Source organism: Thunnus albacares, chromosome 6, assembly GCF_914725855.1.
Source record: "Thunnus albacares chromosome 6, fThuAlb1.1, whole genome shotgun sequence".
Lineage (NCBI taxonomy): Eukaryota > Metazoa > Chordata > Actinopteri > Scombriformes > Scombridae > Thunnus > Thunnus albacares.
The window spans coordinates 5686995-5712002 of NC_058111.1; the positions used below are offsets into that span (position 1 = coordinate 5686995).

General features: G+C 38.8%; 1 protein-coding gene across 2 annotated transcripts in view; it reads left to right on the plus strand.

Moving 5' to 3' along the window:
- Window positions 1–728: 728 nt before the first annotated feature.
- Window positions 729–25008, plus strand: part of LOC122983994 (mitogen-activated protein kinase kinase kinase kinase 5-like) — a 31194-nt gene continuing 6914 nt past the window's right edge. Inside the window, exons 1-21 of one of the 2 annotated variants that reach the window (XM_044354225.1) lie at window positions 729–1171; window positions 11630–11687; window positions 13857–13947; window positions 14030–14094; window positions 15358–15413; window positions 15528–15575; window positions 16113–16155; window positions 16721–16793; window positions 17606–17737; window positions 18694–18756; window positions 19076–19157; window positions 19896–20012; window positions 20321–20402; window positions 21022–21074; window positions 21884–21930; window positions 22052–22096; window positions 22397–22417; window positions 22512–22557; window positions 23165–23318; window positions 23981–24081; window positions 24443–24484. In XM_044354225.1, coding sequence (XP_044210160.1) covers window positions 1064–1171; window positions 11630–11687; window positions 13857–13947; window positions 14030–14094; window positions 15358–15413; window positions 15528–15575; window positions 16113–16155; window positions 16721–16793; window positions 17606–17737; window positions 18694–18756; window positions 19076–19157; window positions 19896–20012; window positions 20321–20402; window positions 21022–21074; window positions 21884–21930; window positions 22052–22096; window positions 22397–22417; window positions 22512–22557; window positions 23165–23318; window positions 23981–24081; window positions 24443–24484 — 1527 coding nt within the window. In that variant the 5' untranslated portion in view covers window positions 729–1063. Of the gene's footprint in view, window positions 1172–5730; window positions 5763–11629; window positions 11688–13856; window positions 13948–14029; window positions 14095–15357; window positions 15414–15527; window positions 15576–16112; window positions 16156–16720; window positions 16794–17605; window positions 17738–18693; window positions 18757–19075; window positions 19158–19895; window positions 20013–20320; window positions 20403–21021; window positions 21075–21883; window positions 21931–22051; window positions 22097–22396; window positions 22418–22511; window positions 22558–23164; window positions 23319–23980; window positions 24082–24442; window positions 24485–25008 lie in introns of those variants that run through there. The other variant, XM_044354226.1, reaches the window with a different exon arrangement.

The window sequence follows — 25008 nt, forward strand, 5'->3', positions numbered from 1 at the left end:
GTTAACAGGATGTAATGGGTGCCCCTTGTTTATCTGCGGGGAAATGCTTCTGAACAGGAAGCTGACAGGGAGCTCCAAGCACGAGTGACTTTTCTGCAGAGCTGCAACACACACACTCACACACACACATGCACACGCACCAACACACACACACACACACACACACACAAACAGACACATTTCAGTAGGCGTGAAGCTGAGACTGAAACTTACTCTGAAAACCCCAAACAGCACAACTGCAATTAATCAGCTTCAAGCAACACATACGCAGAGGCACGCATACATTCCCAAAGTATGTTCACACACACACACACACACACACACACACACACACACACACACACACACACACACACACACACAGAGAGAGAGAGAGAGAGAGAGAGAGAGAGAGAGAGAGAGAGAGAGAGAGAGAGAGAGAGAGAGAGCAGCTCTTAAAAAGTGAGGACCGGCAAATTTTCTTCATCTTGAAAGATTTTAATTGTTTTTTTTTATTGTTGTTGTTGTTGTTGTTGTTTTTTTAAATGAAAAACACAAGAACACACAAATCTGAAACACATTCACATAAAAAAAGCTGTTAATCTCTCTCTCGCGCGCGCGCGCACACATACACACAACAGGAAGCAAAATTGGATTATGCAAATGAGGTGATAAAAAAAAACAGTTTGAGAGAGAAGAGAGGAAGGTGTGAGGGAGGGAGGGAGGGAGTGACAGAGGTAGGGAGGATCGATAGCAGCCTGAGAAACAGAAACAGGAAGATGTGAGTGTGTGTGTGTGTGTGTGTGTGACTGAGAGAGAGAGAGAGAGAGAGAGACAGGAGCCGAACGACACACACGACAAATTCAGACAAAGAGACAACGAGTGTCTTTTCAATTCATCTCTTCTGGCAGTTTACCAGTTTTTGGGGGGGTTTTTGCCTGTAGATGTAGATGCTGAGAGTGTTAGTGAGTGAATGTGTGTGTGTGTGTGTGTGTGTGTGTGTGTGTGTGTGTGTGTGTGTGTGTAAATGAGAGTGTGTGACATGCCCGAGGAGGGATATCAGTAGCCTGAAACGAACATCAAAATGGATTTCCAGCAGAGGACGGCTCTGGATATCTCCACCAGGAACCCTCAGGATGACTTCGAGATCCTGCTGAGAGTCGGAGGAGGAACCTATGGAGAAGTTTATAAGGTCAGGACATTTAAACTTATCCTGCTTTCAGTACCGCTGCTAAATGTCATCGATCAGAGTTTCTGTCTTATCACCTCACAGCGAAAAGTTCAAGCGATTTGATCTAAAAAAAAATCTCTTTTTTTTCTTGAAACATCTGAAGAAACTTTGAAAGTAGAAAAAAAAACTTCTTGAAACAGTTCCAGAGAAGAGACGGTGTTTTATTTTGAAATAAAATGCACATTTATGGCTGTAAAGCAGATTAAATTCATCACTGTGATGCTTGTGTTTGGCACACTGACTGCTGTCATCTTTTTTTTTTTATATATCTTCAAAACAAGTCAAGCATGTTTCTTTGTACTTTACAAGTTATCTGTGTCTCTTCACAGATTGACACAGTGCGATGAGATATTTTGTTTCTCCCTGGTAACTATCTTGTGTTGTGCTCATTGGGAACTTCTTGATGAGTTTTAAGAGAAGATATAGGTGTGATTGATTCTAGTTTCATTGGTTCATTGCAGTCACAACTTCAGTGCAGGCTCCTGCACTGCTGGAGGAAGTGGTTTTACAAGAAGTGAAAGTATTCTTGTTAATAGCTGTCTTTTTTTTCTTTGTTGAGAATTTTACTCCAACTGAAACAGGAGACAATCTGAACTCTGGATTGTAATTAAACTTTTACTTCTAAGTGTTTTGTAGATCTTTTCTTCAACTGCTGATTTCAGGGCCTGAGTTCTTAAGAAAAGTAAAGATGTAAAAGATGCGGTGATGGTCTGTAAGTTTCAGTTTGTTCAGATGTTGTGGTCCATGATTGGCTGACTTTTCACATCTTCCTCTGTCTTTTTTTTTAATGTGATTTTATTTGCAGCCATGTTTTTCTCTCTCATATCTATCACAGGGGTCATTTTTGTTTATTTAATGTCTCTCTTGAAAACCTGATTTAAAAAAAAAACATGCAAAGTGTGATGCAAATTATTTAAAGTAGATTATTTTAAGATGTTCACTGATCAACAGGAATGATAATCCAACCTTTGACCTTCTGTGTCTGTAAGTGTGAATGTTGACTAAGAACAGGCTTCACAATAAGGACATTGAGGTCTGAGGTTTATATATATTATTGTCTCTACACACACACACACACACACACACACACACACACACACACACACACATCAGTCAGTTACTGTGGCCTACGGTTGTTTGACAGCAGGATGATCGTCTCTCTTCATGCTGGCATCAAGATTCATAACACAGCACGGCCTTGATCGTGTTACTGCTTTTATGCACCAGAAATAATATTTTATTTTTGTACCACCGCAGGATTAGTTCCACATTACTGAACACCGTCTTCTCCCCAGTCCAGAGGAAGTGTCAAAGTTAAAATGTTAACATGTTAAATGAAACAAGTCGACATGATGTGAGATTTTAGGGACTCGTTCTCACCTCCAGTGCTCTGTGCTTCAGTAAAACTGAAGCTTCTGTATGTTAGACGATAGAGATTAAAGGGCAGTTCACCCAAATCACAAGGTATAACATATTCTGTTATCTAACACTTACCGTTAGAGAGACATAGTCATTCAGAAAAGTTTGGTTTTATCTGTTCTGAGATATACCCGCCTCTGAAATGTTCGCCGCCACCCGAACACAACGGAGGTTAATGAGTTTTTGTTTGCTTTGCTCGAAGCTTTGCAAAAAATACACTTTAAAAACTCCAGTGCAACTCGTTCTTCCAGGAATAATGACTGTGCTATTCTTGGAAATTCACAGACTTCACTGATGAATATCTCTTTTGGTGGGAGAAGACTGATGTCTTTAGACCTCAGCACATGAAGCTAAAACCTCTACATGACTGATAACACAAGGGGTGACTGAGAAACCCCCTTTGATAACATTGATTATTTATATTTAGTAAACAAGTGGGGAGCTAATCTCGCATCATCTTTTAAAAGCTGCATATCATCAGTTTTGAAAAACAGCAAAGAATCTGGACATGATGTTTCCTGATCAGATTTAAATCGTATTCTGGGTAGTTTGAAATCTGATCGGTAGATTTTCGAATTTCTTTTTTATTTTCGTGACTCTCTAAACAGTATGTAGACTCAGAGTTACAAAGAGAGTCAGCAGGAGCCTAGTGGTGCCTGCCCTACCTGCACTGTGGAGAAAGCAACAAATAAACTTGTGTTTTACACGCTGAAGAGCTGTCGAACATAAAACTTTGCGGACAGAAGCATCAGCATGTCTGGTGCCGACAGGTGTGATTATAACGAGACTTCTCTGCCTTTTCTGGACTCCCGAAACGGTCAAGACCTCAACAGTGACACAACTGTGAAGCTGATTGTGGTACACTTTAGTATTCTATATTCAAGAGTGTACAAGGAGCTGCATTTGAATTATATTCAGTATAATATATTTTAAAAGAATTGAATGTTTTACTCATTAAATATACATCAGAACAAAATAAATGTCTTCCCTCCCACGCCACATACACTAATGTACTTTGACACACTGTCGGCCGCAGCGAGGACGGTCAGGTGTGAAAAATAAATGTGTCTTCATGTGAAAGAAGGACAGTAAACATGTGACCCCTCGTGTGGGTGAACTGTATTCAAGAATTCTTTGGTACTTTCCACAAAGCTAGTCACACCTGAAACAATCTTGTATGGAAAAGTTACATCATAGCTCATATCAGAGTTAAAAATCATCAGAGTGAACTGTTTCCCCCCCCCCCCACCCCACCCCTTTCCTACCGACTGACCAGAAGAGATATGTTACACAAGAAATCTAAACACAGGGAAGGACTCATTTCAGTGCCAGCGCCTCTCATTTCAAAAGAATGAAAGGTTCCTTGGAGCCTATGAGTTCATCAAGAGAGCCATCCAATCCCTACGCCTTGGCAGACGAGAAGTTCTATGTGTCAAATCCTCCAAAGTCTCCCACAGATTACGTTCAAATACAACTAATATACGTCAGGAGTGTGCCTTCGCTGGCAAGTGCAAGCACTTTGTGACATTCAGAGCTGTGGAGGTCGGCGTGGATGAATGGGCGTGCAAAGCACTTGACTCTGACACCTCTGACACCAGAGACATCACATCTCATCTCATGCCTAAGTCAGCACTGACATTTTTCCTCTTTACTAAGCCTTCACCGAGTGCGTTTTTATTTACCCAGAGAGAACAAAAAGTACCTTAATCATGCATTGGGGTTTTGCAGGCGTGGATATCGGTGGAGAAATCAAAAAATTTCGACGTGTCATATTGCGTAAGGCTAATGGTGGTGTGCTGTGTTGTAGCGTGGTATTAGCACATCGTCTGTTTGGCTGAGAACAAACAATACTGCAAAGGTTACTTTGCTTCGATTCTTTAAATCTCCCGACAGAATTGCAAAGTTTAAGCAATGATGCAATGTAAATTTAATTACTGAAGTCTGGAAAAACTCAACTTCTCATCATTTTTGTCACATTAAAGGGTAGCCTACAGGACATTACTGTATATTACCCACAAATCTTGTGCTATCAGTAACTAGCCGGCATATATTTGTAATATTTATGATATTATAAGTCATCATATTAGACACATACTGCAAAGATGACTCTTCTCTGCCAGAAACCCAACCACCAGTTCATCACCCCTCTGGATGACACCAGATGCTTACCTTCAAAAATATAAAAAATAATAATAATTATAATAATTTATAGTAACTTTAGGCTTCAGTTTGGGCTTATAATTGACTTTGGAGGAGCTGTTTGCTGCCTGCTTCAGCTCATCTACAGATATATTGACAACACTGGGGAATATCAGGCTGTCATGAAACTTGTGTAATTTCTACTGTTTCATAGTGTAGTACAGTAACTCGTGAATGTAACCGATGCAAAGCAGGCTCGCTGTGAAGTGAGCACACTTCCTCTTAGCAGGTCAGCAGAGAGAGTGAGAGAGATTTACATAGTAGTCCTTCCTTCACATATGGATACACACACACACACACACACACACACACATATACAGATATGATCACACACACACATGCACCTGCACTCACACACATAACTCAAATACATGTGATAAGCTTTGTGTTGATACAATCACAGTATATCAGAGGTCAGCCTGCAAATGCAGCACATTTGCACCATCAGCAGTAGTGTGAAAGTAGATTTTTTTTTTTAGATTAGTGTTGTTCAACCAGCACAGTCATTTTTTAGTTTTCTTCCTGTTATTCATTAATCGGTTTCCATTAAATTTGTGTTTCTTGGATTCAGGTGACATCTCTGGTGCTCCGGAGTTTAAACAGCTAAAGGTGCAATATGTAAGAATTATATAAGAATTTCAATTTAAAACATTCAAAAATGAGCTAAAATTAACAACAGAATGTGAAGAAATAAGACCTTCCCCAACTTTCTTGGTGGCCTATAACAACCTGTAGATTGATTTCTGTATAAAGCACTGGAGACGGTTTTGCCAGGAAAATCCACAGGATGTGATGTTTACGCACATTCCCGAGCACCTCGCCTCTCTCCCGTCCCCCTACAGCGCCAACAGGGTGCAACACTAGCTAATGTTAGCTTAGAAACGGAGTCCGCTAACCTCTGAACCCTTGAGCTGGCATTCCTCTTATTGGGCAGGTAAGCTAACGTTACTGCAAAGCATGTGAAATATACTGTGATACTGTGGTTTTAGAGGGTTGTTGTTAGCACCGCTGCTCGCTCACAATGAGGACAACAGGATGCTGACTGAAGGTTACTCAACGGCCACCGGTGTCATTAATGAGAAGGGGTACTGCACCTATAAGTTTGAGTTTTTCTTTTTTTCTGTCTTTTGTCTCTTCTGTCATGCTGGCTGTCACTGCTCACATGAATAACTCAGGTTTATTTCTGAAATCTTGAGTATAAATTGCTTGTTTTGTTTGTGAGGAAAGAGCTACTACATTAAGAGTTTCAAAACTGTAAATGCCAAAACTTTAATGCATGTCATAATGGTGAATCAGAGTAGCTAAACAGACCTTTGCAGTGGACATCCTCCTTTGAAGAGCAGCCAAATCAACTCTGACACAAGTCTCATATAAAACAGAAAGTTATGAAATTGAAACATTTCGAAAATCCTATATGACAGCAAAAAAAGAGAAGAGAAACTACTGGACATTTCAAGTGGTTCATGTTACATTTCTTTTATTTTCATGTGACAGTTTTGAAACAAGAATAATCACAGCCGACATGCAGGCATGCACCCAGACTACATTTCTACCCTGTTAGGCATCACGCTCCTGTCCCCCATACTTCCTAATCTGTAACTATTGTTCTGGAGGTAAAAGCTGGTTTTACCTGTTAGACGTACAACACACAGTTAAGAGGTGGATGTACAGCAACCAGTAGCTACACATCAAAGTGTCGAGTTAAGCTGAACTGAATCCAATTTGTTCATTTTATTAAAGCAGGTTTGTCTCCAACATTTAACATATGACATACTTAATCACCTATATATATATATGCAGTTTTAAGCACTAAAAGTAAAACATAATGCCATGAATCACTTTTATTTATCAATTAACTTCACACAAAGCAGCTTCGCCTTTAAAACAGGAGCAGCTCTCCTCGGTTCACCTGCTCAGAGTGTTTCAGGTACTCGGCAGGTCGGTCGTTCCTGCATCTTGTAGAAGTTGCCACAGTTCTTCTGTGGTTTTGGCGTCTCAGCTGCTACTGTGTCTTCATGTTAATCCCAGACTGACTCCATGATGTTGAGATCAGGGCTCTGTGGGGGCCAAACCATCTGTTGCAGGACTCCTTGTTCTTCTTGCTGCTGTAGATCGATCTTTATGATCTTTATGACTCTGACTGGATGTTTGGGCTCGTTGTCATGCTGCAGAATACATTTGGGATCAATCAGACACCTCCCTGATAAACATCTAAACCGCCTAAAACTTTTGCACAGTACAAAAGCAACAGGATCACAGTGACAATGCAAACACGGTGATGTTTAGCAGGTGTAACGTTATCTGTATTCACTGTCTATGTTCATTATAATACAAAGTCATGACAATTCATTATGAGAGGATGAATAATACACCAGATTGCAATCTATCCAAAGGTTGACGTTTTTCTTGACGAACATTTAGGGATTTTTTTTGTGCGTTTTATTATCTCATCTGTCCCTACACAATGTTTGTTTTCTCACCTTTGTTGGATCCCCCGATGTATGAATCAGTGAGTGATAAAGGCCATGACCCCCAGCAGTCGTGTGTCCTTGAACTAGACACTCAACTTAGTTTATGTTTATTAGTTTGAACCATCAAGCCTACTGTCTGCAGAGATACTGTATCTCTCCTTATCAGATGTGGCTTGTGCTACTAAGCTGCAGTTGGGGTTGCTCTTCAACACAGTGCAACTCTAGTTTCATCCTGTAGCCTCACAGAGGCTGTGGGCTGCACCTGGTGTGTGTGCAACCTCAGGCGCAAAAAATGAAGAAGTGAGATAAATGAGCAGCAGACTACACAGAGAATCTGCCTGCAGAGCCGAGTTAACTATGTCAAGTTGCTGCTGAAGCAGTGTGGGTTTTTTTTTTTATGTGTATATGTGTGTGTGTGTGTGTGTGTGTGTGTGTGTGTTTTACAGTGAAATGTGCATGAATTTTGGCTAGCGTTGATTTATCTTTAACCCAAGAAAAAGAGGAAGAGAGATCATTTATGATACAAAGAACTTTAAAATAAATTGCAACCAAATGCCAGCCCTTAACTGGCACTGTGTGTGTGTGTGTGTGTGTGTGTGTGTGTGTGTCTTACATCTTTATCTATATAACTCATCTGTCTATCTGTTACGTTCTGTAAATCCTGAATGAATTACCTTTGTGTATAAGATATGCTGAATGAAAAACTTGCCTCGCTGAGATTAGCACACAGACTCAGCTGAGGTGAAACAGATACTCTCCAAAAAAAAAAAAGATAACATCTAACTCCAAAAGCCGTCTGTTTTATCTCGTTAAGTAGCAAACTAATCATCAATACATCCAAGAGTCAGCTTGTACGACCAGTCTTTTGCTAAACTAGGCCAAACAGGTACTGGAAATACCTCTGTATCGAACACTTAAAGATTGAAATTGATCTTCTCATCTCTGTCTGTAAAGTAGCAATAAATGAATTTGCCAAACTGAATTCCTTTAACGAGGAGAGTAACATGTTGAGAAACTGGTGGTTGAGGGGGTTGGGTTTTGGTAAAGGCTCAGTGGAGTATTGAGGTTAAACATTAGATTAAATGTTATGGTTAGGTGAATTAGGGGTTATTACCGAAGATTACAGGTTAAAGTTTGTTGGTATAAATAGGTAATGATACATCTGTGTGTTGAACGTGTGCGGTACAACTCACTTTGCATTGTGTTTTTATTAATCTATCATTTTATTCGACAGCTTTTTAAAAGTATAACATGTTTGATGAGAATTCCCATGTGGAATATTATCAGTCAAGCCTTTTACTTCAACCGCTTTGTACCTGTGACCTTTCATATTAATCAGTCAAATGTCAGGGATTTATAGTTAAAGGAGGCAGACAGCGTCCACTTCTACACTTCATCTCCTCTCTTGTCTCTGTCGAGGTGGATTGTGAGCGCGATCGTATCTGTTGGTTTCGTTCGCTTTAGCAACAAATCCCAAGTGTTACAACATTACTTATTTACCGCACTTGTTTGTGCTTTTTGTTTATGTGTCATCGCAGAGGTCAGCGAAAGGAAAGACCCGTCCACGCTGAACCGATCAGATGAAACTACTGAACATCGAGATGGAAATGTTACCGTGGAAGGGCCGCGGCTTCCGCTCTGACGTCCATATCTGTAGCGTGTGTTTAGTTGTTTACTGATCACTCGCAGGGCGGCTTTCCTCTCTGTGACCTCTCTGATGTCACACACCCACTTAAAACAGTAAAACACACACACACATAGACTCATTTGCTTGAACGGTGTTTCCACTGTCATTGTTGCTTTCATGATCTTACTTACCTTTCATCCACTCAATGCTTTTGTTTGTCTGTACTGTACTCTACACATGAGTACAGCACAATATGACTGAGTCCTTTATGCCTCAGTTTTAACCAGAAATGTTTTGTATGAACGTCCATTAAGGTACTTTACTGGTACATGTGATCTGTTCTCTAAACATGACTAAACTTTACCCAAAACACATCTAACTGTCGACATCAGACTGAAGTCCACACCCTGCACTGAGCTTCAGGGACACATAGAAAAGGTCGTCGCTGTCTAGTGTTAAATGCAAACGTTCAAGTGACATGAGCACAAACTACAGAAGAATTATATGCACAGTGGAACAAATGCAGCTTGATAACTGAAGCATTCCCTGAAAAAATATGCATGTTGTTAAACCTGCCTTAAGTGTTATTTTTGATATTGTCAAGGAAATTACTGAGAACTAAACCTACAGAAGATGAACACCTAATGTCTTGTTAGCGCAGACTGTATGTTGACTCTCACTGTAGTGAGTGTATGCAAAGAAAATGTAGCATCTGGCAGCTCAAGACTTTTCTCAGGAGTTGGTGGACCAGTTAGACCAGTGAAAATTGGACTTGTGTAAATTTCATCAGCTGGCCAGAAACACGACTCCGGTGCTCCTGTTGCTCTCGGGGTGTGTTAACTGGCAACTGTTTGCTAAAAGTTTGTTTTCTTGTCAAACATTGCTTAACGGAGCCTTAAATTAAAGCAACTCCGGCCCAGTTCAAAGACCTTTTCATCGGAAAATAGTTCCAACGTCAGTGTATCATCCTTATTAACAGGGACACTCATGTTTCTGAGAAGACACACCGCTCACATATGTTAATTTTTAAATGTAACTTTTAGCACAGAGAAGAACCACAAACCAAATTTTATTCACCTCCATTATCATTGGGGTAGTGGCGGAAGTCTTAAGAGGCAGATATCTCAAAACCTCAGCAGATAAAACGAAGCTACCTGTGTGTCTAGATGCTACGAGGGGAAAGTGAGAGATTTGTGTTCAATGATTTTAGTGATCAGTTTGAGGAAAGGTGATGTTTGTTTTCGGTCATTGTTAAAAAAAAGGAAAACATCAGCTGAAAATAAAAAAAATGTCTCTTTTAAATGTGAAACGATTATATATGACCATCCTCCTCTGCGACCACAACACCCTGACTTTCCACTGTGCCATTTCGATGTCACCTTGACAGCGGAGGTGGCGATGGCTGCTTTGTAGTCGTGTCTGAGAAAAAGTCGCCTTTCCATTTCGGGGAAAGTGTATTCCACGTTTAATTAGCATCTTAAGACATCTTACTCTTCTAACTTTAAATACAACACACATTATGTATAGATCTTCTAATCGTCGTCCCAACCTTGTGATCGAGTATGGCATCAACTCTGCAGCGCACGCCGGCTGCACGTTTTTTGGGTAATATTTGGCGTGTTTGAACGGAAGCGTCGGTCAAAACTCAATGTGTCATGTTTTTAAAAATCCCTCTCTGAGGCTGGGGAGTTTCTGTTGTCACAGTGTATATTACCTGTCCTGTCCTCACTGATCTGAGTGTTCTCATGACTGTTGTCTATTTTTGGAGTGGCAGAGTGTGAATGGGTATTTCCTCTGAGTGAACTGAGTGGGCCGTCAGTTCTCTCATGTCTAAACTATGTAGTTTGGTGTGCGTGTGATATTACACTCTCCCCTTGCTGACTTTATTTTACCACAGTACATTGAGGAATTAAACACTTTAAAAAAAAAAAATGTATACATGTGTTGTGTCTTTAGATTGTGTTCATCTTGCTCGTTTGGGGGGAAAAACCATAAGCGCCATTATTCATTACAGTAACAGATTTTTACTGTAATGTCTTGTGTGTTTTGTAGTTTATGTCTATTCGATGGCTTTTGTGTGTCGTCTGGGGGACAAAGTTTGGTTTAGATGTAAGATTACATGGTTTCGAGGGGAGAGTTTGGTTTTGACATGGACGTTTCAGGTTTGTGAAGATGAGACTGCAGTTAAACATTTCGTGTTTAGAGTTATGGGAAATGGAGCATAATTTCAAGAAACGCGTCTAAGCAATCGAAAAAAAACAAACAACTGTAATCTTATTGCGGGACGGTTTGTCTATTTTTTCCAGCTTCTCATCAGGTCAACCATTACGTCAGAAAAAGGACTTGGAATCACTTAGAATATTTTAACTACAAAGGAAATCATGTGTCTCAGTCTCTGTGGTTACCATTTTTAATAACATAAGTAAACAGAATTGACACTATCTGTTAGCACTTTTAAAGGTCATCATGCACGCGTGTGAATAAGTGCTATAAATGTGCTCGTGTTACCGTAGATGTATTTTTATTTTGTGTTTAAGGCCGAAGAGGTGTGCAGTCGGCTGTTTGCTGCACTCCACTGATCTGGACAGCAAACATGCAAATACCACCCTGCTGGCACACAGGAAAACACAACTCATACACACCGCACAGTACTGACAGCTATAGAGTAAACCTGTTTTTATGTTGTTTATTTTGTGTGTTCAGGCACGTAACAAGCAGAATGGAGAGCTGGCAGCCATTAAGGTCATCAAGATGGAGCCAGGTGAGATTATCTGAATGTCTCTTCTTTTGTTTCATATGCATTATTTGCATTTACGCCTCCCCATATGTCACATTTCAGCACTAAAACTGTCAGAATCAGAATTTACTGTCCAAAGGATGTTTACACAAACAAGGAGTCTGACTGTGGTTTCTAATGGCTCGCAGTGTGGTCACACACGAACATCTCCAGACAGATAAACGAGGACAACGAGCTGAACAAAGATAATTAAGACATGATCGTATCACTGTCATGTATAAGCAAGTGGGTGAAAAAAAAAATCAGACATAGACGTAGAGAAAGAACTAGCAGACGACAACACACAGTGTTTATTTCCAGGTGAAACCATTTATGTGAACTGTAAACAGGATATAAATAGTGCAAAGGTGTGAAAGAGTGCCAGGAATGCTAAAATAGATATTGAACAGAATGCTGTGATAAATATTTATTTTTATCATCATCATCATCATAGTAACAAAAAAGAAAAAGAAAACACAAAACAACAAAAGCGGTATCTTCCTATTTATACCCATATATATATGTGCACATATACCCTTAAAGTCACATATCTATGTATATACATCTGGTTATACTCCTCTGTTCATCTACATATGTGCCTGTATGTAAAAGTCAGGGGAAAAGGAAAAAAGATAAATAATATTATAGCTAAAGAAAAGATAATAAATATGTAAAAACATAAATAAAAGAGGGGCTTATGTTATTGCACATTTTGTATTTTAAACTAAAATAAATATATGTGATTTGGAGGTAGAGTGGATGTTTTAGTGTTACTAGTGATTACAGTGTACAGTGTTTTTTTTGTTTTTAATAAACGTTTTGCAATATAAGATGCTAAAATGCTAAAAGACAAACACAGTGCTGTTAGTGAGCTAGAGAGGGATCTGGACAAAGCAAATAAACATGTTTCTGGTTTGTGTCAAGTGCAGCTTTATCTGTTGAAAGTCTCTAAACTTGATTTAATGCAACACAATTACCAGCTCCCGTACTCATTATGATTCCATTAAGGGAGCTTTTAACAAAACATTAGACTGCAGTAAACGTTAAGAGGAAAGAGCAAAGCTCGCACACATAGTGACAAAGGGAGTCATTATTTCTCACAGCAGCGGCATAAATCATACAAATCAAAGCTATAAATCATGAGACTCCAGCAATGACTAATGAAAACAAGCTGCGACTTTCTTCCATTAGACACCCAACGGTTCAGTGTATCATTGAATGTATCATTAAAGCCGCTCTACTTAAATGACAAAGCAGCACCCTCTGACCTCTTTATTTAGACCATGCAGACTAATTTTGTTTACCTGAAATTCTGTTGTGAGGCGGAAATGGAAACTCGACTCTTTGGTTTAACCGTTTAAACCTCACTGACCTTCCTGTGGGTCAATCATTGTTCCAAACCACAGATATTTCATTTTAAATGCTGATAGACACCTCAAAGTTTCCAAAGATACTAAATATGTGAGGCTTAATGTTGGGGAAACATTACACACAAGACAAGTAGAACATTTCCAGTGGATGGAACAGTTCAGCCTTAAATAACAAGGAGTGTTGGGCACACCTTCCCACTTATGATTGGTACTGTATGTTATATATAAGATTTAACAACCTTAAAGATACTTTAGGGGAACAAAGAGGGCAAACTGGATGTTAGGTGGATAAAGAATGACAGATAAATGACATCTGAGGACATGAAAGTCAGATTTGACCTTGTTCTGTCCTCTCTACCTTTGTTTGCATGGAGGTTTCACCATGTTTCCAGATGAGAAACGGGGGGTATAAGTGGGAGTTAAAACATATTTAAGATATTTATAAGCTTGACCTTTGCTTTCACTTCAACTGTCTTCTCATGTTTGGTTCATATCAAGAATGTGACAGTGGTGACAAGTGGTGAGATGAAGGAAAACTTTAATTTGTCCCTAAATGTATTTGTGGTTGGGTCAGCCCACTCTGACCCTCTTCTCCTTTTCAGTTTCAGTTACTTTAGGCTACACACGTTCATATATCTGCTCTGTTTGCCCTCTTATATTAAGTACGACCTGTAACCGGCTGGTGCTCGACCTGAATATTCACTGATTACACCTTTGTTCATGTGTAACGTGACAAAAATGACAAAAACGTATCTTCTCTCTCTCTCTTCTTCTGGTCCCACAGAGGATGATTTTTCTATCATCCAGCAGGAAATCATCATAGTGAAAAGCTGCAAACATCCCAACATAGTGGCATATTATGGCAGCTACATACGGTAAGCTGCGTTTTCTCTCTCTCTCGCTTATTAATCTCAGATAACAGCAATTAACTTTTTTTTTTTTCTTTTTTATCTCCAGAGCCAATAAATTGTGGATCTGTATGGAGTTCTGTGGAGGAGGATCCCTCCAGGATATCTATCATGGTGAGTGTGTGTGTGTGAAAGTCTTTGTGGTAAAAAAAAAAAACACTCATTTGGTGAAAGAATCAGCACAGACAGTTGCACCGCAGTATATGGAGGTCCTCTCTTTGATAGGTAGACATCACACAAGGATGCAAGTCCCCTCTTAAAAAGCACATTTACAGTAATATTATGGGAAAAGACCTTAAAAGTAAACTTTCTATTCTATTTTTCTTCTTTTAAAATGAGCAGAAACAGAGGTCCACACTTGGTCGATGTAGAGTGATAGTCCACTGTTAGTAATGTAGGAATGTATGTGTGTGTGTGTGTGTGTGTGTGTGTGTGTGTGTGTGTGTATGTGTGTGTGTGTGTGTGTGTGTGGGTGGCTGATGTTTGATAAACCCACCATGAGGAAACTGCCTTCATGAGATTATATTTTTATTCATCTGATGCCATTGGATTATAAATATATATATATATATATATATTTAGAAATAAAATCCCTCGGATAACATGTTCAATCGAGAACATTTACACCATCCGATCCTTAAGTCGGACAAAAGCGCAGACAAAAAAAAACTTAATTCGAAACCTATTGTATAAGAAAAATGACTAATCAGTGTTAATGTTGGTAACAGCTCCTGTCTTATTATCTCTTGCAAAAACAGGAAATCAGCACTATCAATTTGCAAATGTTACCAAAAGATTAGTCACAACTTTTACTGCAGACACACGGGCACCGTGACACTTGCACGCACGATTTAACAAAGGAATCAACAGGGAATTAACGAGGAAATGGACGATGAAAAGAGACAAATATACAGCAGGTTTGTTTTCTAGTAGTGGTTTAGATGATTTGGTTGAACTGGACCTTTGTGAAACCTGTCTGATCACACACATGTGATTTCTGTGTCTCTCTACAGTAAAACTGGTCAGTAAAATGTTTTCACATCCACATTTACAAAAGTAAAACCCAGACTGCAAAAAAAAAAAACCTAAATGTTCTTTCAATCCCCCTTATTAACATTTGTGCAAATGAGATCATTTGTGGCATCACGTTGAGTTATAAAATGTCTCAGTTTCCAGTTTTGATATGTTATATAAAACATTCCCTGAGTCACTCAATAAGCATTATGCAACTGTATTAATATTGAAATGAATCTTGATGGCTTTATTTGTATTTTCCAGTCATGTGCAGACTATAAACGCTACTTTCCTTTGAGTTATCACCACATGAAACATAATATCTGAGTAACTGAATTATAAAAAGTAAATTGTGTTCCACAGTGACTGGTCCTCTGTCTGAGTCACAGATAGCCTACATCTGCAGGGAGATGCTACAGGTAAAGTCACATTTATTACAGTATTAATTTATTATTGATCATCTGAAACATCACACAGTTGATTATAATAATAACGATGTGTGTGTGTGTGTGTGTGTGTGTGTGTGTGAGCAGGGTCTGGACTACCTGCATGCACAGAAGAAAATCCACAGAGACATCAAGGTGAGCGGTGACTTTTACTCTACATTTTTTTGTTTGTTTGTTTACTTTGTATCTTGCATTTATTGGTGGTAAGACGCATTAGAATACAGATGGAACTATAAGATTGCTGTTGGAAAAACTGGGTCACTGCAGCAAGCAAAGAGTAAGATGTCAACAAGAACATAACGTACACTTTGCAGAAGATAAGAGTTCGACAGGCGCGTGTTCCTGACGGATATGATTAAAACATCATGTATAAAATCTTATCATCATATAACTTTATGATGAAAAACGATTTTAGTAAACGATGCAGTGTGTCTTTAGATTAAAATCTAGAGAATAATTATGCTTATTGAAGGTTATGCATCAAATGCTTATCAGTAATTAGGTATAAGGTGATGAGTTTCAATTAGGCTTTTAAGTTAACAGATTTTTTTAAATTTCCATCTTGTGTGGGTTTACTGAAAGATCTGTGAGTGGGTGAAAGAGAGTCTGGATATGATAAAGTGTTCCTGCGGTTGTGTTTGTGTTTATGTTTCTCTCGTCCTCTTTCTGCAGGGTGCCAACATCCTCCTCAATGATCAGGGCGAGGTCAAGCTGGGTGAGTAGATGTTTACACTGTCTGCTAAAATGAATCATCCTCCCCCAGAGTTGACACCTCAATTAACACGTCTCGGCTGCCTCGTTAATTTGTTTGTTATTGACGGGTTGAATTGGCCTACGTCGCTGTGTTTAAAACCGATGGAGAAGTTGTTTTGTTGTGATCTGAATCACACTTAATATTTGGTTTTATTCATCAGCAAAAGTGTGATAAGGGTAGGCATTGGTCCTTTTGATGATGCACCGCTCTGGTTTCCGTTTTAATCAAGAAAGGAAGAAATATTAAATGATTTATTTGGATAATCCAAAGAAAACACAACGATTTTAGAAATTATGAAAGATATTTTTCAAAAAAAGTGGTTTTATGCATGGCTGAGAGTGTGCATGAACTCAGAAATAAGTTAAAAGATACAGAACCTGGTCTGAACATACAGCTGTGTTTTTAATTTGCACACCAGCTGCAGTGACATAACAAAACTAAGTCTGTGTCAAATATAATAGGTGTGGAATTAGTGACTATTGTGTGTTTTTTTTTTTTAAAATTTTATGCTTCCTTTGTTGTGTAGCTGACTTTGGGATCTCAGCTCAGATCACCGCCACTCTGGCCCGGCGGATGTCCTTCATCGGGACGCCATATTGGTAAGTTCAGTACCCGGAGATCAACCTGCAGCTTCTGATGTTGTCCTGTAAACACCTGAAGCTGAAAATGTAGGTGCAGGAAGTACATTTCTAGACGCTATTTTATGCTTCTTATGCATACAATATCATTTACGGTAACTCATGAACAGAACTCTTATTGAACATATATAAAATAATATATAGTTTTCAGTTGATAACACACATAAAGACCTCAAAAGCTCAGTTTAAATAAAAATCACTGCAAAAAAGTAGCTGTGAGAAACAACTGAAATGATATACTACATGTTTATGTGCCTAGTACAACATTTCTGCAGTGATATTCAATATATCTCTTATAGTTTTTTACTTAGGCAAACTGCTGTAACTGTAGAAATAAACAAATAAACAGCTCACACACTGCAAGGCTCCAATGTCCACTTATTATTTATTACATCTGACTCAAGTGAGCAGTCTGATGAAGAGCAGAGGAGCTCAAAACATCACCTCAGTGCATTAAATAATAAGTATACTTTGGAGCCCTGCAGTGTGTGAGCTGTTTATTTGTTTATTTCATTACATTTGTTTACTTTCAGCCCAGCACCTGACCTGTGCATGCATGCTCCTATCTTGTAACTGCTGTAACCGACCCAGAAAATCTTTTATATGTAGTAGTATAATTGTTCTTCTTTCACTTCTTGTGTGATTATTTCTCTTTATAGCAGCTCTGCCTTTGACAAAAGTGCATGTAATATAACCACACATCCACTCTCCTTTATCATATTGTTCAACCGTGATGTTTAAATCACCTGTTGCTGTTTCCTTCCTTTCCTCAGGATGGCGCCAGAGGTGGCAGCAGTGGAGATTAAAGGCGGCTACAACGAACTGTGTGATATCTGGTCTGTGGGCATCACAGCTATAGAGCTGGCAGAGCTGCAGCCGCCACTGTTTGATGTCCACCCGCTGCGGTACATACACACACACACTGAAAGACACACCCTCACATGCCTGAACATTTATACACCTCTGCACATACACACATGTAATTATCAGCCTCCACGTCATGCATTATTGCAGCTGTTGCCTAGTAATAGCTAAATGGAGATTTCCAGCTGTGAAAATTACGTTACCATGCAGTTAACGGCAACTGCTGAGCACCATTCGACCAATCAGACTCAAGAATTCTCAGTGGCTACGTGTTCCCCAAGTATTCCCAGTAATAATCTAACCGCTTGATTCTGATTGGTCAGACGGTGCACAATTGTTACCATTAACTACATAATACGTGCCTCATCAATGAATGTAAATGTCTCCTGTGGGGATCAATTAAGTCTCATCTTATTTATGGTGCTGATAAAACAGGAAAATGGCTCATAAAAACCTCTTTCCAGAACCAGTGTCCCAGTTACTTTCTGTTTTCAAGTAGTTCTGGTGTTCTAACTGTTAACACGAGGCAATACTGATGCTCACGATGATAAAATAAACATCCTGTGTGTGACATCCTCCCGGTGAGGTTCGTTGCTACCAAGAGAAAAGACGAGGTGAGGGACACCACGTATCAACAGGTAGAACATGTCTGCCTGCATCTCTGCTGCAGTCAGTGCACTGCACAGGAAAGAAGGTGACGTCCCAATTTAGAGAAAAAGACCAAAGTTCAAGGGAAGTCATGACTCGCTGGTTATCACTAGTGTCGAGGCCTTTTTTAAACATTTTTTATTGGTTGAGTGTGAAGTCTTGTCTTTGTACTGGAACTTGATGTCATCGCGTGTCCCAGCGTCTGCGCCCATGGTGTGGTTGTGTAAAAAACAAAGCACGGTGGTCCAGCCTGCAAACATCATCTGTTACAGGACAGACCAGACCTGTGTAAATATATGTGACATTTTATGCACATGCAGATTCTCATTGATCATATTTTTCCCTGTAGGGTCTTGTTTCTGATGTCCAAAAGTGGCTACCAGCCTCCTAAACTGAAGGACAAGTCAAAATGGTAAATAAAACCACTTACCACACTATTATCATATCCACATTTTATTTAATCATTTAATTATGGGAACAAATGGTTCCTTCAATGTCAATCGAGCTGTTATGATCACATGTAGTTTTCTTAGTTTACACATATGAAATGTTTAAATCTGATATAATCTGCAATGAAAGCTCTGCAGGTCAGATAAAGATAAAGCTGCTCATAAAAATACATTAATCATATGATATGCAACAAATGTAGATAAGTTGTATTGATGTTGAAGTAATTCCTGTTCCAGTAATTACATGTAGATTACATGTTACATCATATCTCCTGTCTGCAGGTCCTCCACGTTTTATAACTTTGTGAAGGCCATGCTGGTGAGGAACCCGAAGAAGAGACCCAGTGCTGCCAAGATGCTCTCAGTCAGTACTGCTCACATATGCTCAAAGAAATTTATATTGTGCAATTTCTGCATCAAATTCTGCAACAAGTCTGTCTTAATACAATACTGTCATGTGTCATGTGTGCATGGATAAAGGTCTTGGTCACTATAATGATGTCTAGTCTCTATACCGGCCCTGAAACTATTTCCCAAATTTCTTCTTCTGTGTAAAAATGCTGAAGCTAATATGAGGCTCCAGCAGTCTGAGTTAGCTATAACGAGTGGGTATCTCCCAAAATTACAGTCTTTTTAGTGCAAAATTCCCTCTTTGTGTCTCTTTGCTGAGCTGCGGTGGAAGGATACAATCTGATAGACTCTAGTGGGGTTTTTTTTGTAGTTACAGGCAGGTAATGTGTTTTTCGATGACCCTGAAAATGTAGCGGCACTGATTTTTACAGAGACTTGAAAGAGATATTACACCTCTAAAACTCAAAGCAAACAGTGGAACACAGTTCAGTCTTCCTGTGTTAAAAATCTAGCGACTGCATTACGTTGTCATGCAATCTCACTCAGTTTGAAGTCTCTCCTCGGTCTCGGCGTCCTGTAAACTTTGTCTTTACTTGGTCTGGACTGAGCTAGTTTAGACCGCCGCCCTGCTGGTTAAAGTCTTCGGGATCTCACTTCTGCTTATTCACTGTTTCTCGTCAGCTGTACTGATCGTCTCTGTCTCCATCCTCTGCTCCCTCCGTCTCCTCTCCACCCTCTTCCCTTTCTGCAGCACATGTTTTTGACCCAGCAGTGCCTGAACCAGGAGCTGACCCTGGACCTGCTGGAGAAGTTCAGACACCCTGAGAAACTGAAGACCAGCCTGGTGTCAGACGATGACGAGATGGAGGTTTTAACTAGATTCTTATTAACACCTAATTATGATAAACTGAAGAGCCTGGTCACGGTCATCATGGTTCAGCCTTAAGCTATCAGTATCTTCATTGTAGATGAGGCAAAAAATATATTTTAATGTCTTATTTAAATCCATTACTTACATTGTGGGGGGTTTATTTTGACTTTACATTAGAAATAAAGCATTCAAATACATTTTTAGCCAACTGATGGCCATGGATGTCTATCTCAGGTCTCTTACATGTTCTAGCTGAGATTACAGACTCTGATATCATTAACCAGATGTTTTCTCGTTGATTTAAGGTGGTAGTGCCTGGATCTTTAAGGAGGATCCAGTCTATCAACAAACACAACCGGGCAGAGAGGACCAACTCTGACATTAGCTGTAAGAAAACATACCCTTTCTCAGTATAATATATATATAATATATATTTTAAATATATTTTTTCATCTGATTTTCTCAAATGTTTCTTGTCAGCATCTTTTACAGCTGAGTGATTCATCACAGCATATGCACATTTAGTTTTATAGTATATATAATATATAGTATGTGGATACAATGTTAACAGTAAATAACAAACTTAATCTGTTTATAGCAACATGAATACTCACAATACTACAGGTGTTTGTATTTAGATCCATGTACAGTAGATAGAGATGATGATATTTCTTTCATTCATTCATTTATTTTGACTCAAGACCACGATCACATGGTATGGAGTACAAACTATTCACCTGTTGTACCACTATTTGTATGTGTATTACTTGTGTTCTCAGTACCACATCTTATATATTACTGTATATTACTGAAGGTGTGTGAATAAACTGGGGATCACATCAAGTCACTCATTCTGCTAACAAGGCACATCTGTTTCAGTCTTGTTAGTCTTCATTTATTTATTGGATGATTATGATGCTGTTGAAAGAATACAAGTCAGTACTGCAGTTGCTCTTATTGAAGTTTCTAATTGTGAAAAATGACTGAAATTTTTAATGTTTCTCAGTGGAACAGATTTATACTCAGAGACCTATGAAGAAACAATCCCCTGACACCACGGTAAGCTTATGTCACATTTAATGTTAGACATACATCCATGTATACAAACATATACTGTATATGCACAATATGCACATACATACATAAATGTACTATATGTTCAGTATGCATGTATGAACAAACATACAGTACATTGATACACACATATATAAATACATACTTACCAGCAGTGTGCACATAAAGTACAAGCATACATATAATTGTACATACATACATAGATTCAACTTGTACTGTGAATGTATTAATATGTATGTATACATGTGCATATAGTATGTGCATATATTGCATATTGTATAGATATATACATACTGTACATGGTGCCCCTACAGGACACAACTAGTGTGATGTGCACAGTCTATCTTGATCACTGTCAGTGTTGCAAAGTAAATATTAGCTATTTTCAAACTGGTAATATCACAATCTATTAAAAGTCAACATTGCTGACATTGAGACAGGCACACAAACAATAAATAGATCTCTCCATCAAAATTCACCTCTGTTATGTCCTGTTAATGTCAACAAGAACTACAGGACTCATCAGAGAGAAAACTCTGAGTCCTTGTTTGTTTCCTGTGAGAGAGATGGAGTCTTTCCAAGCGTATATTTGAGCACAAAATCTATATTTATCATAAAATATTAATTTGCCACAACAAATAGAGGGGTGTAAAATGAGAATTTGTGACTTTTGGGTTCTGTGTTTTCTGATTTCTTCTTTTTACCTCCTTGTTTTTCATAGATTTATACGTTTGTATGAGATTGTGGACTGTAACCTTTTATAAAATGTTGGCATTTTCCTGTTCTTTCTACAGTTAAGGACTTCAGTGGGATCACCCAGCATTACCAAGAGTCCGATGAGGTAAGTAGATCATAGAACCAGTCACAGACATGGAGTCACATTAAATATCGATGACAAATCTGCATAAATACTTAACTTCTCTCTCTCTCTTTCTCTCTCTCTCTCTCTCTCTATCTATCAGGGACCAGGACACAGACTCAGATGATGACTACGATGATGTGGATATGTAAGGACGACATCACACAATTACAATACACAGCATATAAATGATTAATTCCAAAACACTGCAGTAGCCTGAATTTGAACTCTTATGCAATGTTAGCGGCTACATATTTTACAAACTTACACGATCACATAGAATTTTTTCTGGCTAAGGACAGTAGCTACTTCAGAAAAAAAAACTAATGCTTGTGACTTTATTCCCAGCTGTTATTTCCTCATGTTTTTCTCTTTATTAACAGTCGATTATATGAATAAATTTAATTAACTAGAGTGACATTTTCTCTCTGTCTTTTGTCCACTGCAGCCCTACGATACAAGCCACCAGGTAAACTGCCAAAGCAAAAACTGTCACATCTGTTTTAATGTGTATTTGCATCATAAACACATCAGACTGAACCGAAACCTCTCTCTGCCAACAGTGTCATCATGCCCACTAATGAAACCCCACCTCCACTTCCTCCGAAGGTGATTATCAATTCGATAAGGAACAAATAACCGAATCTATATATAGAACGTTGTTTTATATGTGTATTTATTACAGTGACAAGCCGTGTAGGTTAAACCAAAAAGTATTATTAAAAGTATTATTACATCCTATTTACATGAAAAAACATAATGAAAATGAAAAGTATTTGTTATTATAACTTTTATTACATGATTATTACATTCTTGGATTTTATAACATTCATGTAAAAACCAAAATTTGAAATGTAAGGTGTTAAACAATTGCAAAATCACCAAAGACATCAGAGGTCATACCATATTTGACAACAAATTTTTGTATAAGTGACTATTTTTATGTTTTTCTTTATATTATTCTACTATTAAATATTAGTTAGCAATGTTATTTGACTATTAATATTAGTAGTTTTATGGATATGGAACTTATTACTCAATTAGGAGTTTGTATATTTTATCGTATTACTTGGAAATTTCATTAATTAACAGGATCATTGTCTGATACATGGATAGAAGAACTCATGCATGACTGATTATAGATACTCATACAACCACACCAGGTCATAAAAATCTTTATGTAAAGACACATGTTTGTATGTTTTCATGTGCGCAGCCCAAAGCGCGGACCAGCTCAGAGGAAAGCATGGCGGGGGATGACGATCGGGCGAGGAAACCCTGCTCGCTGTACGCCCCCACTCCTCTCATGAGGACCTCTAGCGGGACGCATGTCCGACCTACGCCCCAACCGCGGTCCACACGACACTCAGGTGAGCCACCGGACATTTCTACTGTATGTAAGTCACAACATATGAGAGGAAGGAACATTATTATTATAGGCACAGCTGAAGGAATTCAATACCAAAATACACTAGATAGCAAATATTGCTTTTATACAACATTTTTAATGTTTTCATAATGATACAAACATTAAAGAGTAACTTAACATCCCATGAGAATCTTCTCTTTTCCTGACCTCCGGTGGCTTTAACTTTAACTAACAGGAAGCTGTGACATCACTGTTGGGTGTGCACCAGAGCACACTTCCTAACACACCCATCAGTGATGCTGCCTATGTTCACAAGTGAGGCAGACTTTAAAACTTTTAACCAGAGAGGGCAGCAAAACACTGCTGTTTCATCCTGATGTTAACTTATTCTGATGGACTGATTAAATGAAGCTTTGAGCTTTAACATATTTGACCTTTGATCTTTCACCCAGCAGAAAATAAGTTCCCCAGCACTAAGCGTCTCTGTTTTGTATCCTCGCAGTATAAAGGATGTGCTGCATAGTTTGAAAGAAACCAGCACCCACACACATACACATCCACTCACACAATAGTCTAGAAAAAAATCCAGGAAACTGTAGAACATGAATGCAGTGCCAATTATATCACACAGTTTCTCACTGCGTGTTTATATGTGTGATCCAGATCCTCCGTCCCTCCCTGTCCACCTGAATGAGAACCCGGCAGACCTCCTCCCTCCTGAGCTCCCCCCTAAAGGCATACGCAGACGGACGCCCCTAACAAAGGTAGAACAGAGGATATAAAATATGGAAAAGGATTTCTTTTTTTCCTTCTTTGTACTCACTCACTCACTTTCGTAGCTCTTTGCCTGAGAGTGTCTGTTCAACGCTTAAATGTTGGTGCACCTCCAGTCACACTATACACTAGCTAGAACAGGATTTACCGACACCCAGTAGCTGCTATTATAGTAAAAATATCCCCAAAAGTAACAGATTGCTTTTACAGAAGCTCATGTTCAGCTGTAGATAATGAAGGAAAATGAGTCACATGTCTTTCCATTTCCTTTTTGATTATCCACATCTTCTCTTTCCCCTTGTTATCACATCCTGACACACTCATCATCAGATTTTCCTTTCTTGTTCTCAGGACCCTGCTGAGTGTGTCAGCCCCATTATGAAGAAACCTCCTGTGAGTTCCTATTGCTTTGCCAAAAAAAAAAAAAAAAAAAAAATCCCCCTCCCCTCATATATCTCTACTGTCTTGAGATGTTGGGGTGGTGTTTGATGTTTTCAGACTGTTGCACATGTGTGTACCGTCTCTTTACCCAGGGGAGACTGTCAGTGCTTAAAATCCAGCAGGATCCAGATATATATTACGATATCTTGAGTTTAAAGATGATAAGGTTGGATCTTTCACATCTGGGATCCATATAAAACATTCAAAAAGGCCCAGCAGACAAAACTGTTGAGTAATTTATATCTTTTTTTAAAATATTAAACACAAAATGCTTCTGTGTAGCGATACCCTTTTGTAATATTTTTATGTTTCATTTTTTGTAGCCGTGCTAGCGGCTCATTTTCCACCACTTTGGTCCAAACTGAAAAATCTCTACAACTATTAATCGGATTGATGCAACTTTGTACAGACATTCATGGTCTATATGTGTATATATAATGATTTTGGTGACCTTTCCAGCACCATTCCAGCACCAA